The 16,683-nt window shown below is 36.9% G+C and overlaps 1 protein-coding gene across 1 annotated transcript in view; it reads left to right on the plus strand.

The window, feature by feature from the left end:
- The window catches only part of calb1 (calbindin 1), a 109,204-nt gene that overhangs the window by 34,710 nt on the left and 57,811 nt on the right, over positions 1 to 16,683 (plus strand). The window contains exon 3 of the mRNA XM_028817775.2: positions 5,136 to 5,210. Coding sequence (XP_028673608.1) covers positions 5,136 to 5,210 — 75 coding nt within the window. The remainder of the gene's footprint in view (positions 1 to 5,135; positions 5,211 to 16,683) is intronic.

Genomic DNA, 16,683 nt, shown 5'->3' on the forward strand with positions numbered 1-16,683 from the left:
TTTGTTAAATGTTTGCACTTCTTTATTTTTATTGAAATGCCATGTCAGGGTATATATTCTTGCTAACTAGACTATCTTCAGTTAAGGAGTAGGGATCACAATAGGCATGGCCCAGAGTCACAGAATTTTACATTTTCATTTAGTGTATTTTTCTGTTATTTGCCTTTCTGAAAACCAGATATTTTCTGGGTAGGAGCAAAATCTTTAAAATAATGTACTTTAAAAAATCAGCATCACTGTCATTTTCTGGAAAATCTCCTTTGTCTGTTGGAAACTTGTCAAGTGAAATATCCCTCAGTACAGCTTCAGGCGTGTCCTTTTCTATTTTCAGAGCACTTGTCCCCTTCATCACCTCTTTAGAACGGTTGCTGTGCACATGCTGCTTTCTGTCAGGATTAAACTCACTGCATTAGCAAAGCTGGTGCCTTGGTAAACAAAGCAGAGGAAATTTTGTCATTTTTGGCTGCTACTTATTTTCCTGTATTCTTCATGTTTTTGTATTGTGGTTCCATAAAATTTAATGTTATCGGACTTCTAGTTCTAAAGACAGTTCTGTTGAATGATTACCTGATTCAGCATCTGGCTCAATTGGACCTAGTGTGTGTTTGATGTGTGTGTGCGTAAATATTTTGTATGTCTTTATTTGTAACTTAGATAAAGCAATGTAATATTATCATTGATAGAAACAGTGGTGGTTTGATATTTGGCAAGAAATCCCCCCACCTTTTTAGGACTGAGTGTTTGTAATTTTATGACAGGGTCGGGGAAAGTGCCTAAAACCAGTTTGGGAAGTGATTCTCTGCAGGACTCTCTCAATCAATCTCCACAGGAAAGTCAGAATGCCTAGCTGGCCAGCATCAGTTCAACAAAAGGTTTTGGGGTCAGGTGTGAATGGTATTGTTTGTCCAATTGGTCTGAAGTATGGCAGGTTGGGATTGGTTTGAATAAGAGGCTGTTCTGTAGCATGACTCCCTATTGGTGTAAAGTTTTAGATAAGGACGATAAACATTCGGTTGCTTTACCCCTCCCTCTCTCTCACATCATTATGATGAAGTAGCATCTCACACACCATGGACTGAAAAGAAGACCACACTGAGAAGCACAACTCAGCAGCCATATTGAGACAGGCATGTGGCCTGTTCTGAAGAAAGCTGACTAAAAATGATGACTTAACTAGAGACAGTTAAAGTAACTGTAAGTCTGTGTCCTTCCTGAAACTACATCAACATTTATCAGGTTGTATGGTTGCCACTGTTCACTTGTAGTTTGCTTATTGTTATTATTTTATGAATATTACCAATACAACATTATTCAGAGTTGTAAATTAACTCCTGCTTGTCTTAAACTCTATGTAATTGCCTGAGATTATAGATGTAGAAGGGAAGGTAGAGAGAAGTAATAAAGTACAATACCTTAAAAACAGGGGTAAGTCTATGAGATTTGAGGCATTCTGACAAAGGCTACACATTAAAGAACACAAAAGGGGAAAGTAGAGTAATATAGAACTCTACTAAGACAAAACAGTGTGTGTTTGCCCTGAGATGGACTTGTGCCCTGTCCAAGGCTTTTCCTGTCTTGCCCGTTATGCTAGCTGGAATTGACTCCAGCACCCCCCGTAATTGAGACAAATGCTACAGAAAGTGTTTTATAAATTGAAAGAGAGAGACAATTCTTGCAGGTGACTCCTCAGATGTTAAATATACTGTATACAGCTGTTGAGTTAAAATTCCAGGCTAAATTATCAAAAATCCTAGACAGACTGATGGCCCCAGTTTAGCAGGTGTAAGGGATAAACACTTATCCATCAATGAATTTTTCTGAATCCACATTTTCTATTTCTGGGTCACAGACTTCTGGAGCCTATCCCAGCAACATCAGCCACAAGGTAGAAATCAATCCTGTAACTGTTAGGATTGGATTCCTTTTCCTGATTTTTTTTTTATACATTTTTCTGTATCATTCTGACACTTGTTTTAGAGGTACTTTGAGCCAGTGAGTCTGATTCTGACATCCAAATGTGTTGATTCTCCTTCATTTAGAAGGTTAATATTTTTTTAGATTGTTATGTCTGCCATTTTGGTTTTCATACTCATTGCTATTTTGCTGCTCCTGGCGTTACGGCAAATGTGTTTACTGTTATTGGTGTTTGATCTAAGCTCATGACATGATGTGATAGGTTAAACGATCCTGCAGGAAATTACTTCTTTATCCAAGTGGATTCAAAACCTTTTCAAATTCATTCTTTCAAACTCTTTATCCTAAACGATTTTGGGTAATGACTTCATTGCACTTATTTTTTACCATAATTTTTGTCTTATATTGGCTTTGCTGCTTGTTCTTTTTGAACTCTCGGTATTGATCCCTTTTTGTCATTTGTCTTTTTTTAATGGCTCACTATCAAATCCAGTCTGCTTCCAAACATTACACTATGGGACAAAATCCATCACAGGACCCACTCTCATGCACACGCTCACTCTAGCAATTAAAATTTGCCAGTTTCAACCTGTACATTTTTATGCTGTGAGAAGTGAGAGTACTGACATTCAAGTTCTGGTCCCTGGGTGTGCTGGGCAGTAGTGCCCAAATCTCTATTTCACATAAGGTACTGTTGGAGATAAACATTATCTTGGATGATCTGGATTATATCTGTTATAGTTCAGGTTGTTTATAAATTTTTATAACCTTCAGGCACATTTTTTGCAATGTTTTTGCTCTTATTTCAGGTTCAGGGACCTGTGAATTCAAAATTTCTAGTTAATTTTTAAAAATACAATTAATTTATTTTAGTTTTCTTTATTTTCCTGCAATGCCATGTTGTTTTTCACGGACACTGCCATTTTGTCACAGGAAATATAGCATTAGAACATTACAACAATCTAGATAAGAACAAGCCACTCTGCCCAACAAAGCTCACCAGTCCTATCCGCTTTATTCCTCAAAATAAAACATCAAGTCTAGTTTTGAAAGTTCCCAAAGTCTTACTGTGTACCACGCTATTTGGCATCTTATTCCAAGTATCTATGGTTCTCTGTGTAAAGAAACACTTCATAATATTTGTGTAAAATCTACCCAGTTTCCAATTGTATCACCATATTCTCGCTGAACTCATTTTAATAAAACAGTCTCGATCCACAGTACTAAATCCCTTCATAATTTTCACTTCAGTCATGTCACCTCTTAATCTTCTTTTGTTAAAACTGCATAGGCTCAGCTCTTTTAATCTTTCCACGTAATTCATCCCCTGTAGCTCTGGAATCAGCCTAGTCGCTCTTCTCTGGACTTTTTCCAGCACTGCTGTATCTTTTTTGTACGCCAGATGAGGCCTCACCAGTGCGTTATGAAACTTGAGCATAACCTCTCTGGAGCATTGTCTGGAGATGCACAGTTTGTGACATCATAGACGCTACATATATAGATTTAGAAGTGTGATGGATTAACTTAAAAGACTAGCATGTATTGCTTTCTGATTTTTGATTCTTTGGACTTTTTTCTGACTAAGATTTTTTTAATTTAATTTTGGGGTTTGGTAAAATCATGGCTGATTTATGAGTTACAAACTTTTTTGACTACATCTCTTCTCATGATTCAACTCACTAAATTACTGCCTTGGATTTCTATTCAATATCTATCTAATATTTACTGTATACAACACAAAATAAAATAATATTCTAATTTCAGTTGCTCAAAAAAATTAAATAATATAGTTACAAGATTGTTATTTTACCAGAACAGTAGTGCAATAAATAAGGATGGTGTGTCTCAACATTTTTCTTGTTAACCCTGGAAATAAAGTAAGAATATTAGGGTTCAGGCTGCCCGTGCTTTAAAAATTTGTAATTGGTCTATAATTTTTTTATAATTGGTCTGTTAATATACCAAGTGACCTACTGTATATAATTTGGTTATATACAGCCACATGTTTTAACATAACATAATAATAACTTTCAGTTGTGTTGGGCCAGAGGTATCAAGCACAAAGCGTGAAATCATTTTCTCCTAAGCTGAAATGGCAGGTAGCTCCTTTTATTTCTGATATCCCTGACTTTTTTTGAGCCAATTATTAAATATTGCTCCAGAAACCAAGTTCCTCATCATATGTTTGAAAAAACATCTAGTTGCTGACGTATACACAAAATGAGTGTAATAAAACAGTATGGGCTGTCAATGTGCTAAAGGCTAAGATATTTCTCCATGAAAAGAATGTACTGTATCATTGGCAGTCTTTACTACTAACAAGGGTCAATCATTAGGGCAAATCTATCTGATTAGGCAAAATATGTTGCACACTTATAATAGCTTAATTCAAGAACTTGAAAATCTTAATGAAACCTTATTCTTTTTACAAGAGTATGAAACATTTTCTATTATTTTTAAGTTAAGACAAGGAAACTCTGTGACCCCTCATTCTTAAATAAGATGGTAAAAAAGACTTCAGCACGTCATCTTTCAGCCTCTTTTTTGCTTCTCTAGTATTGACATCAGAACATCTTATAGCAGGCTGCTTCAAAATTATGTATATTCATGTTGGGAAGCTCAAGAGCTTTGTTCACACATAAATAAAGGATAAGATTATTGGGAATCCTTGCTTTAATATACACATGACACCTGATAAATTACAAGTACTGTAAAATGACGGCATTGCATGCATGTGCAAAAGAGATGATTGACTCACATTCGGTATTCATTGAAAACTATTTATTTTTAACTGTAGTAAATAATTTTAGTGATCAGTGGAGACCAGAGGGGCTTTATGTGACTGAGGAGTTTGCTTTGTATATTATAAGTGCTATTGAACGTATGGCTGGAATGTATTAAATAAGGTGCACATTCTATCCATAAGTAATAAAATATGCACACTGATTATTAATATTGAGCTGCAAAAACAAAGTCAGATATTTATTGTATGGTATTGTATGCCACAAGTTAGGACTGTCTTTTCTTAGTAAATCTATTTTTCCTTTGGTTGACTTTAAGTCTTTTCAGAATTTTTATCTGCAGGCAGCATATGTAAGAAGGATAATAAAAGGATTACATGCCATTTTAACACTTATAACCTGTAAATGTGATAAGCAGCCAAAATAATTTAGTTTATTAAATCTCTCTAGTAACATTGTTGTATTGTTCACTGTCACTAGGAACTGACAGAGAAAATGAAGGCTTTTGTGGAAGAGTATGGACAGAATGCTGATGGCAAGATTGGAATTGCAGAGGTAAGAAGAAAATATCCCCCTTATTATATTGTAGCTAATTTTCAACATTGCAGCTGATGGCTACCTTTGTTGATCCCCAGTTGGGTAATGGCACCCTCTAAACTGCTCCATACATTTGTTCAACATTATCATTTGTTATTAAGTGCACATTTTTTGAAATGTTTCCTAGAATTTAATCAACACTCTCAAATTTGGGCTCTGTTAATATAATTCATGCTTATTTAATGAAATTACCCTACCATCAAAAATCTAAAGCAAAAGCATTGGGCTTCAAGAAAATGCTGAAAAATGGCAATATAAGAAACATATAATTCAGTTTTCATATCAGTTATAATCAATTGATGCATGTGTAACAGCAGTGATGCAACAGGAAAGTGGCCCTAGAAATCAGAGCAATGCTAGTACTGCTTGACATCTGTCTGCTACCATGGTAAAACAGAGCCTAAAAAGGTAAAAAGTTAATTTCAGCAAAAGATGAGAAAAAAAAAACTTGACAAAACACACCAAAAAATCTTAACTGCCAGGAGATCCTCACAGTGTTTTAATGGAGGCACGTGAAGCAAAAACTAAATTGAGTAGATATGGAGGTGATCATGTAGATGCAAAGGTTACATCCATATTACTAAACAAATTTTACTCACACAAAGACCTTTCCAAATAGCATTAATAATCAGAATACTAGATATAGAATACTAAGGAGCTAGATCCACCAGCTTTCGTTTGTAGACCAGATTTCATTTACTTACCAAATGTTACTGTTTAATTAGCTGGAAAATGTTTCAGATGATTAGCGCTGCTGCCTCAGAGTCCTTTAAGACTGACTTGACCACTCTCTCCGTTGGGTTTGCTCATTCTCTCTTGTGTGTATGAGATTTCCTCCCACATTCCAAAAAATATGTATTAGGGTAACTGTTCATTCTAACTTGATTGAGCACTTTCCTAATATTTGTGCAAAATATACCCTGAGCAAGTTTCCAGCTGTGTCCCTGTATTCTTTTTGAACTCATTTTAAAGTAAAAGTAAGTATTTCCTTTCATAATTTTAAATATTTTAGTCATATCGACTCTTAATCTCTGTTTTTCTTAAACTGAAAATGCTCGTCCCCCATAACTCACACCTTGCAGTGCTGGAATCTGTGCTGCTATGTCTTTTTCATAATATGAAGACCAAATCTGAACACAGTATTCCAGGTGAGGCCGCACTAGTTCTTTATTCATCGCAAGCATTACCACCCTTGACTTGTTAGGTTATACACCAAGATGTGTGGAGTACATTTTATTAGCCTTCTTGATAACTTCTGTACACTTCTTTGCTGTAGATAGCGATCAGGGGCCTCATGCATAACGCTGTGCATAGAATTCACACTAAAACATGGCGTAAGGACAAAAGCGGAAATGTGTGTATGCACAAAAAAATCCAGATGCTCCATAAATCCCAGTCAGAATGAAAGTAACGCACGTGCACGTGCCTGCTGCCCCACCCAAACTCCTCCCAGAATTATGCCTCTTTGAATATGCAAATCAATATAAATAGCCCTTAAGCTCAGCATTCTGTGAAAAGGCAATGGCAAAAGCACGGGGATGGAAATAGAAGAATTACAGCGAATACTAAGTGGAGGCAAGGAAAAACGTACTATTTGTTGGTTTAAACAGTGGTATAAACAACAAAAGGAAGTTGTTCGAGTGACATAGTGTGTTGGAGAAACTCGAAAGCTCAAGTTCACAAAGTTGCACAGTGCCTGAAATAAAAAAGAAGTTGTCAGATATCAAAGTCGCTGTAAAAAGGAGAGTCGTAGCCCACCGTCTGAGTGTCATATAAAAGCTTATTAGGGTACAGAGAAAAGTGAGAAAAAAGCACGAAATGTCAACTTTAATCTCAAAATTTCTACTTTAATCATGTAGTTTATTTTGTCATTAAAGTAAAAAACATCATAAACTTAATCTTTAAATTGTTTAATTTACTAGTTTCACAAATCCCATCGTAACTAAAGTAGTACGTTACATGCTTTGTTTTGTATATGTTCTTCTATGTGCTCTATGTGTGTGAATCACTATGTGCTTCTTAAATGGGCTTTCTCTTCCTCTGACTGGACACAGAATCCATTACATTCGTGATATTACAGCTCTTTGAATAATTAAAATACTGAGATGTATACTTCATATCATTTTCATGATGATAGGAGTTAAAGCATGTTATTAAACATGGGAACACAGTGGCGCAGTGATAGTGACGAGCCGGCGCCCTGTCCAGAGATTTTTTGTGCCTCCCGCAAGATGCATGCTGTGCTGTGTGCGACCTTAAATGAAATAAGTTATTGCAGCAGTACTGTCTCTTTCAAACGTACTAACCTCCAATTCCTGTCCTTCCTTTTCTTTCTCCAAGTAACCAATCGCCAAACATTCAGCTCTGTAATAGATTTTAAGCCATCTGTAAGCTTAGAACGCTGATTCTTCAAAACATTTAAGGAACATTGAACTATCTTAATAGTACATGTTTAATTATTCCATCCATCTATCCTTCCAGTGTCACGCCAGCACCAGCAAGAATACAGCGCGAGGTAGGAACAATGCCTGAATGGGGCACCAGCTCGTCGCTAGTGCTGCGACACCATGTCCTCACATGTTTAATTATTAACAATATAGATTATTTAAATGATGTTAACATTTTATATGTATAATATAATAAACATATTTTGCTGCATTTCATCTTAAAAATGATATCGTCATCATATGTAAATACACGCTTTATAAAGTGGCTCAGGTTGTGCAATATTATAACTGTATCGCAAGTTTACAGTGAGGTAATTGTACTTATAAGTACAAAGCGTTCTACAAGGAGCACTTGATGGACTGATTGAGTGCTTTTACAGATCTGGGGATAAAACTGTTTCTGAACTGCAATGTCCCTGCAGGCAGCAGTTCAATAGACAGCATGGCTGAGGCAGCGTGTGCTTGATGCTGTATACCGATAATTCTCTTTCCAATCAGCTGCTGTAGAGCTGTGATTCCACATTCAAATACAGTGATATAAATACTCCGAGTGGTGCAGTGAGAGTAATATAGAAAAAGATGATCCGCTATGGCAACCCCTAATGGGAGCAGCCAAAAAAAGAAGAAGAAGGTGCAATGAGAGTAACAACGCTAAAGCAACTATGGTATTTAGAATAGTTTGGCCATTCCGTGAACCATTATACTGTTACATTTTAGTTACAATGGAGATACCTTAAACTAATAAACAATATGCGGTTAATTTCAGTGTATTTATAAAGCCGCGTCAGAGATGTGCATCTAAAAAAGAAAGGGAAACCACACTGGGGTGCCGCCAGTTTGCAAAACTGAGCGGAGAACTTGCTTATGCCAGGGTTTTAGCTAGCGTGAAATTATGTGTGGCTTTACGCCAAGCTTAGGTTTTATACATCGCGATTTGAGCATGGAAACGGGCTTATGCAACATTTTTGTGCGTACACACCATTTATACATGAGGCCCCAGTTCACTAGGACTCCTAGATCCTTCTCATAGAAGGTCCTTTCAACTTTCAGACCTCCCATTGTATTCAAATCTAACAATTCTACTTTCTACATGTAAAACTTCACATTTACTTACATTAAATTCCACCAAGTCTGTATTCTGTTCAGGTCTTTCTGTAACAATTTACTTGGTTCTGTGTCATCTACAATTCCACCTAGTTTAGTACCATCTGCAAAATCAACCAGCTTATTGATTATAAGAACATTTACTGTATGCATATTACAAATATCAGCAGCTCCAGCATTAATCCCTGAGGGACACCACTTTGAAAGTCCCCTAACTCTTATAGGGTTCCTCGTACCATAACCCTTTGTTTCCTGTGTCTGAACCAATTTTACACTTACCTACACATGCCTTGACTTTCGACCTACACCTTGAATGTTCACTACCTCTTATTGTGTATTTTATCCATTTTTTAATTGCGTGCAGGCATCAGACCTTGGTGGTGGAAGCTGGTTACATAAGAATGAGACTGTGACCACAAATGTTAGCTATAATTAATACAAAATATTGAGGCACAGCAACCAGCCCATGTTTATTGTATATCATGTCTTTAAATTGCATGAACCAATATAACGTTTTGACTATCTGATTGACAAAGTGGAGTCGGAGGTGAGTATGCAGCTTCAAAAAGGAAAAAAAAAGAATACAGAAAAAAAACCAGCGTCCACGATGTTGAGACTTTATCATGCCTGCCACACGAGCCTAAAGGTGGTGTTGATATATTTCGGCATGCAATTAACTTTAACATTTTTTACTTCTGCACTATACACTTTTTGTGATTGCCATATTGTTAAATTCAATTGTCTTGCTGAAAAATTAGTAAAACAGATTGTTAATATTTGAGAAATGCGGGAAATGTTTACACAAACAATGGCCACCATAGTTTATGGATCGTGGTAAATTATACCAGTGCTTCCCAACCTCGGTCCTGGGGGCTCACTAAGGCTGCAGGTTTGAGCTTATGCACAAAGTTCAATGTCTAATCACTCTTTAAATAAGCCCTTATGTTATAAAAGGAACAAGCATTTTTGAGGACAAAGAATCATTAACTTAAGGAAAAAATGCCTCAAGATATATTATAGCTCATTAATGCTGAGCAGAAGCATATGAACCATTATTCAAATGTAATAATAATATATTTAATTTATAAAGAGGGCCTTACTCATGTGCAAAGTAGGATATTTGGGAATTGTTCTTGGTATAAACCACTTCTGCTATGTGATTCATGCAAGGAGTGGTAATTTTTGATTTTAGCAAACTAAAGTTGAGTTCTCATAGAGCTCTGTTGTTTCAAGCAAATAGACTTCACATGAAAGATTTGGGAGTGTAATGGCTGGATAAACTGAGTTTCATAATAGATATATGGGTTGGCAGAATTATTAAAGATATTGTTTTTTAATGTTTTAAGGCAAAATTATTGATCCATCCATCAATGAATACACAATGAATACACATGACCTAATTTTAGGGTCTTATGGTGTCGGGGTCCATGCCAGAAATGCAGTCACTAGTCATAATCAGTGAAAGGAACACTTTGTTGCACAAAAAAAAATCACATTCACTTCAAACAGTTTGGTTTGGAGTCAAAATATGTTTCTGAAGTGAGGAAATGCAAACTCCTCAAAGGGTAGGATTTGAATCCAGTTAACTGTTGCCAGCATAATACCAAACCATCAACTCATTATCTCACCCTTTTATCAGCTCAAGGTCATGGCAGTTAATGCTGCCATTTAATGGTGCAAGTCAGGAGACAGTCCTGGATGGCACACCAGTAATGTTGAACCATTACACACTGTAGCTAAAACTGACTGACCATCTGTATCTGAATGCCACTTGTCAACCCTAAATTATCCACAGATTCCATTGAACTGAAATATAACTAATGGAGTTCCTCCTATTTGTAACTTGTGTGCTCTGTAGGAAGTAAGTGATTTTTAAGTTGGTTAATTACTCACCAGTCTTACCTTCAGCAGTACTGGTAATTAACTAAATACTTTGGCAGGCTCCTACTTTATTTAACTTAGCTATCTCTGTTGTAGGAAGCGGTTCTCTGGCCTTTAGTCTTATACTGTACATATCAAGGTAACTGAAGCATTTTAAGAAACAGAATAATTCTATTTATTAATAAACACAAGGATTATAGAAGTAAGATAAATGCATATACAGCATATATTGACATTTAAGACTGGTCGCAGGAAGACTAGAAAGATGAGCATACTGTATAACATATACACTGGCTATTTACTGGTTATTTACAGTTCTAATTTATCTTAGCACAGATAATTAGTTTTACAGTTCCAAGTCTTTGTGGATGATGTCTGATGTTTTGTGTAGTTGTAGCTTTGTTGTTGCTCCAGGTTCAAGTGGAGGATTCTTCATGCATTGGAGTGAACTCTTTCTCTGTGCTGCATGATCCTTTGTCTGTGATGTGCAGTGCTTTCCTCAGTGCTTCCCAGGCCTTTTCAGGTTACTGTCATAGCTTTGACTTGGCAGACTGGATCTCAGGTTCACAAAGAGAAGAGTTTGTTGGCTTTGGTTCTCCAAAGAAGCGTGTGTCATAGTCTTTTGGTTCAGAGAGCAGGTTTCAGAGGTTTTCAGTCATTTTGAACTGTTCCCCTTCCCTGAGAGATTCCCATAGAGGGTGCACTAAGAGGATCCCCAGGGAGTTCAGTCAGAATCCAGAGAATATCCCAAAAAGAATTTCAGGATGGTGCAGAGAGATTTAAGGGAATGTATAAATTCACCTGATCAGATTAAAGTCACTTCCAGTTAGAAAATCAGTGTTTCTTCATAGGTGAATTCTTCTGTCCATCCTAGTCATCCCTTGAATTATACATGTTTGTTCTGGCTTAAGTCTATCTCACGCCTTCTGGCTCAAGAAGTCTATTGAAGGGCCTCAACTCTGATTTTGTTATCAGATGAAGTTCAATCACTTAGTTTGGAATGCAAGTGGGAGATTTATGCAGCTGATGATCTGCTAAATCTGCTGCCTTATAAGCCTGGTATGGCATTAAAGCCTAGCAGAACGGGCAATGTCCACTTTGTCCAACAGCTTCAAACATCCCCTGCAGTGCATCAAGACAAATTACCTTTCAGTGCCCCATGGCTTTAGAACATATTTCAATCACACATCTGACTGTAGCAGCAGATGAGAAACAGTGAAACATTATGGAACTCCAGCTCAGTGTCAGTCATTCTTTTTGGAAAGTTCATAGCATGTGTGGCCTGAGCAGAAGCAGCACTAGTGTTACTAGTTCAAGTAGAGAGTGAAAGTAGGAATGGCTGCATCCTGGTCTGCCTGCCACTTTTCTTATTTTTACAGTACATGTGGCCCTAACATAATGTTTCAAGCTATTCTTTGAAGGTTTTTTTTTTGTTTCTTACCTCATTTAGTTCTTGTTTGTGCACTGCAGTTGTCAATGCATGTTCATGCAATGTATGGCAACAAACCATGCTGAAAGTATGTATTGGAGATTTGATGAGAATGGCTTTGTGGATGCAGTGATGCATTCAAAAATATCTTATATAACTGAGCAAAAAGGAGGTCACAGATACAGTTACAGTTTTAAACATAATCAAAAAGAGGAACATACTGTATAGTGCATCCATGGCACCTTTGGTTGCAAGGAGGGAATCCTAGATGGGGAAACATAGTGCCATCATAACTTTGGAAATGTTAAGCTCATAAAGCTTTTTATAAGAATTAAAGGTTTAAACATGGTAATGAAGCATTTTGCATTCCTGAGAGGTGCATATTGAAATATAACAGAATATTTTTGCAAGACAGTATGGATCTTTGTCATAATGCAGTCTGTCCTACCAGCACCATAAATGTAAATACTGCATGTCACCAACCATTAAAAAAGAGAAACACAAAAGAAGAGAAGATGAATTAGTGGCCCTAAATTGACCCAGTATGATAGTAGCTGACTTCCCATAAAACCAATGCTCCAAAGATGAGTTTCATTTTAATGTGATCCCTTTGTGAAACAGCTGGGTTTGGCATATGGAAGGGTGGAGAAGGAGAATATTTGTTTTATTTTGCTAAGAAAAAAATAAATCTCTGTTGGTTTGTCTGCTTGTGCCATATTCTTTTAAATGTAACGTCAAGACATTTTCTGAGCCACTTAGAGTTATGCAAGGCTGGATCCAGAAGTCCACTAACGCCCACCTAACCACACATGCTCATATAACACCTGTCCTTTCAGACGTAGTTAGTTAAAAGAGGGCACTGGATTAAAAGAATGCACCATTATTACTCAACAACTCATACACCTTGCAGTCCTGGGTAACAGCCCATAGTGTGCCACAATCTTGTTGACCTCAGAACAAGTCAAAGTTTCAGAACTGTTTCACTTCGATTTTCTCTGATTCTATGATTTATATATTTTTATGTTTCATAACAGTATAAATATTTTTGACCTCTGTGCCATTTCTTGAGTATTGAGTATCTATATAATATTAATATCTTTAGAACAGTGGTTCAGGTATTTCTCCCAATTGTTCATATGTGTTTCTTCCTGCAAGTTCTGCTTACAACTAATAATGCTAAACCAACGCTGGATGTGTCTGTGTGTGGGTGTCCCGCCAAGAGTGGAATGTTGGTGTGTTCCAGAATGTTCTAGAACATTTTATTTTGATTCAATGAAAATGTGTGAGTGATACACTGTTTGAATTATACTAGCTTATCACAGTGTTACTTTAAATATAAAATTGGACAGAAACCATATAAGCAGTCAGGAGACCTATTCTTTACATCCAGCATAAGCTGAGCCAGTTAAATTAATTTATTTACAGGCTCATCTTCACCTACTGCATAGTTGCACATTATACTGTACTTATTCACAAGGAATGTAAGTATGCAGACCGTTACATTGATTAAAATGATTCAATTTTCCTTATCCACTGAAAACCTCTAACATGTTTTAAAACAAGACCATAACAAGAGATGTAAAGGTGTGGATGATTTATTACCATCCATAATAGAACATTCTTAAACTTGGGGCAATTCAGGGTCTTGGGGCATCACAGCCTTTCCTGATGGCACTGCAAATATTTTATCATATTATCAGATCTCCTGTGACATGCTACAAACATGAAAGATACTAAGTAACCTTTTAGGGTCTTTTCTCAATGGTGGATAGAAAGAAATGTCAAAACTAACTGGAGAACTCTTAATGCAACTGTCACCTAACTCTTAATTCAACTGTTACCTAACTGTTTAATTTTACTGTTACATTTTACTTGTCCCACTAACCATATTGTATGCTACAGTATGTACTTCACCCTGGGGATCGCTATGGCATGCATCACCCTGGAGTTATATTTACTGTCACACCTTTACTTCAACCGAGTTTACCACCAATTGGGGGCTTCACAAGAGTGTCCTCTCATGCACTTCACTTAAGGGTGTACAGTTAGAAAACCTAAACCCCCTAATACTACCCCCTGATACTAAACACTAATAACGGTCAGACAGACACACTGGCTTTTAAGTTTTCACTCATACTTAATTATATTTATGTGCATCAAAACCAATAGCAACAAATTAAGATACAAAGAAGCATACAACCTACGTTGATTAAGTCTTCATGCAGTCCCATTTGCCACAGCAAGACACTGAGGAAAATTCCCAGGTTTCAAAGTTAATTAAAAAATGAGACGATTTCTTGCCAGTCTGAGCTCTTTGTAAAAAGGTCGAGCAACAGAGAGAGAGCTCCATGAAAATGTCAATTTTAGTTTTTAAAAGAAGCAGCTGAAAGAGAGGGGCTCCTCGAAAATTTCTGTCAGCTGAGAGAGAACTAAAAAGTGTAATGCAGTAACTGAACTGAGGGCTCTTTGAAAAACGTGTCCCTTTTTTACAATAAAAGAATGCATTAGCATGTCTGCCTAAAATGGACACACACATGAAACACCTGGTTTACTTGTTTTTATCTTCATGAGCTGAGCACCTTGACAGTTTATAGTTCCTCAAAACACAGAAAATGTTACAGAATCATTATCATAAACTCAAGGTTATTTTTCCCATGGAAATCAAACTCTGCAGAATCAAACAATGCAAAAACACTCAAACACTGTACTCCTGTTCTGCTTGACCAAACACAGGCTAAGGTCTATTGCTTGGCATCCTTCAACTAAAAATAATAAAAAAATCCCCTATACAGCCTTGCATAGCATGTCATTGTTATCACAGAGCCCATAACCACAAGGCCAGTTCTGAATCATCAATGAAATCCAACCTGGACATATTTTTGGGGATGAGGAAGGAAAATTTGAGTGCTAAGGAGAAAATCCACACAGACGTGGTAATAACATGGAAACTCCACATGGACAATGACTGGGCACAGGACTCAAACCCAAGACACTGTACATGTGAAGCAACAACATTGCCTACTGTGCACTGAAATTTTGGCTCAAAAATCTCAGAGTGATGCAAATTTGGTCCTACTTTTAGGAGTGGAAGTAAATGCATTGTATCAGTTTTACTAATTTAGGAAACTATTCCTAACATCACCAGGATATAAGAGAGCTCTTAAGCTGCCCTAACTTGCTGGAAGCTGCCAGAAGATGGCATTCAGTCATGTTCCAGGAAAGACAGAATACTATGAAAATGTTGGATAACAATGAATTTGTAAAAAGATACCAATTTGACAGAGATGGGTATAATAGTTGTAACAAATCTTGAACGTTAGGTGATTTGTTCCATCTACATGGAGAATCCATGAGTTCTCTCAGTTGAAATGAAATTGGTGGTAACAAGATATTTTTTTGGCCACAGGGAAAAGACAGCTTTGCAATAGCGATGATCTGGGTATGTCAAAACCTACTGTTTCTTCAGTTTCCACCAAACTTTGAAAGTCCCTACAGTGTATGAGGTAATATGTATATTTATACAATACTTCACCAATCCACATAAGGTAATGCTAAAGCAAGCAGCATTCATGTAAACTGGCATGCACATAAAGATCAATGTCCCAAATGTGGATGAACACAGATATGGGTTACGGAAGTGATATTACAATATAAAAATACAGGTAGTCACTGATGTAAACTGTACTTTGGTAGGCAGCATATTACCCTGATGATAGGCATGGCTGGATGGGTGACTTGAGAGTGAAATGTCCCACAGATAAGCTGAGCTTTCATGCCACGAACCCCGGGAACATTTGAGCTACACTGTACAAGTCTGGGAAGGTTCTAGAAGGCAGTCAGAAACTCTCAGGGCACTGGAGAAATAGAACCTCACAGAAGATAAAGGGAAATTGTGGAGAAAGTCACAGCTTGCAATTCTGGAAAATGATCAGAGACACTGGGAGACTAAATGCGACTTTAGAAACTGTACAAGAATAGCCGTGACTAGTTTTAGTAACTGTCACTTTGCGAGGTGTTTCCCGTGGCTGTAACAATGAGAAAGTGATTCTACGGCTATTGTTAAATAAACGTTCCACATATCTGGTTTTACTCTCATTCAGAGTCTGCATGTGTCTCAGTCTTTCCATCTCGGTGCTTGTTATGGTATTATTGTTGATGTTGATGCAAAGAAGCAACAATTAAATGCAGCTTAGCGCAATATTCTACCTTATTATGTTTTTCTTCATCTTCTTCCTCTACTACTTTGATTATTATTATTATAACTATTATTATTATTATTATGTTTGAAGCCTTACTGCTAGTATCAGAAAACTATAACGCATCATCATGCTTTCCAACAAAACTACAAAACACATTCACGTGTGCCATGTTAGTGCTTAGGGTGCCGTAAAATTGTGACATCATTCATTATCAAACATGGCCTTCTACTCCTTGCTGGGAATGGGTGTAGGACAACTCATAACTAGTTCTCATGTCCTATTCTGGGTTAGGACAAATGCTTATCCAAGTCAGACTCTTAGTGCCATTCCTATGGGTAATTTTGAGATGCTTAATAAATATGGGTACTGGT

This window comes from Erpetoichthys calabaricus, chromosome 13, assembly GCF_900747795.2.
Source record: "Erpetoichthys calabaricus chromosome 13, fErpCal1.3, whole genome shotgun sequence".
Classification (NCBI taxonomy): Eukaryota; Metazoa; Chordata; class Cladistia; order Polypteriformes; family Polypteridae; genus Erpetoichthys; species Erpetoichthys calabaricus.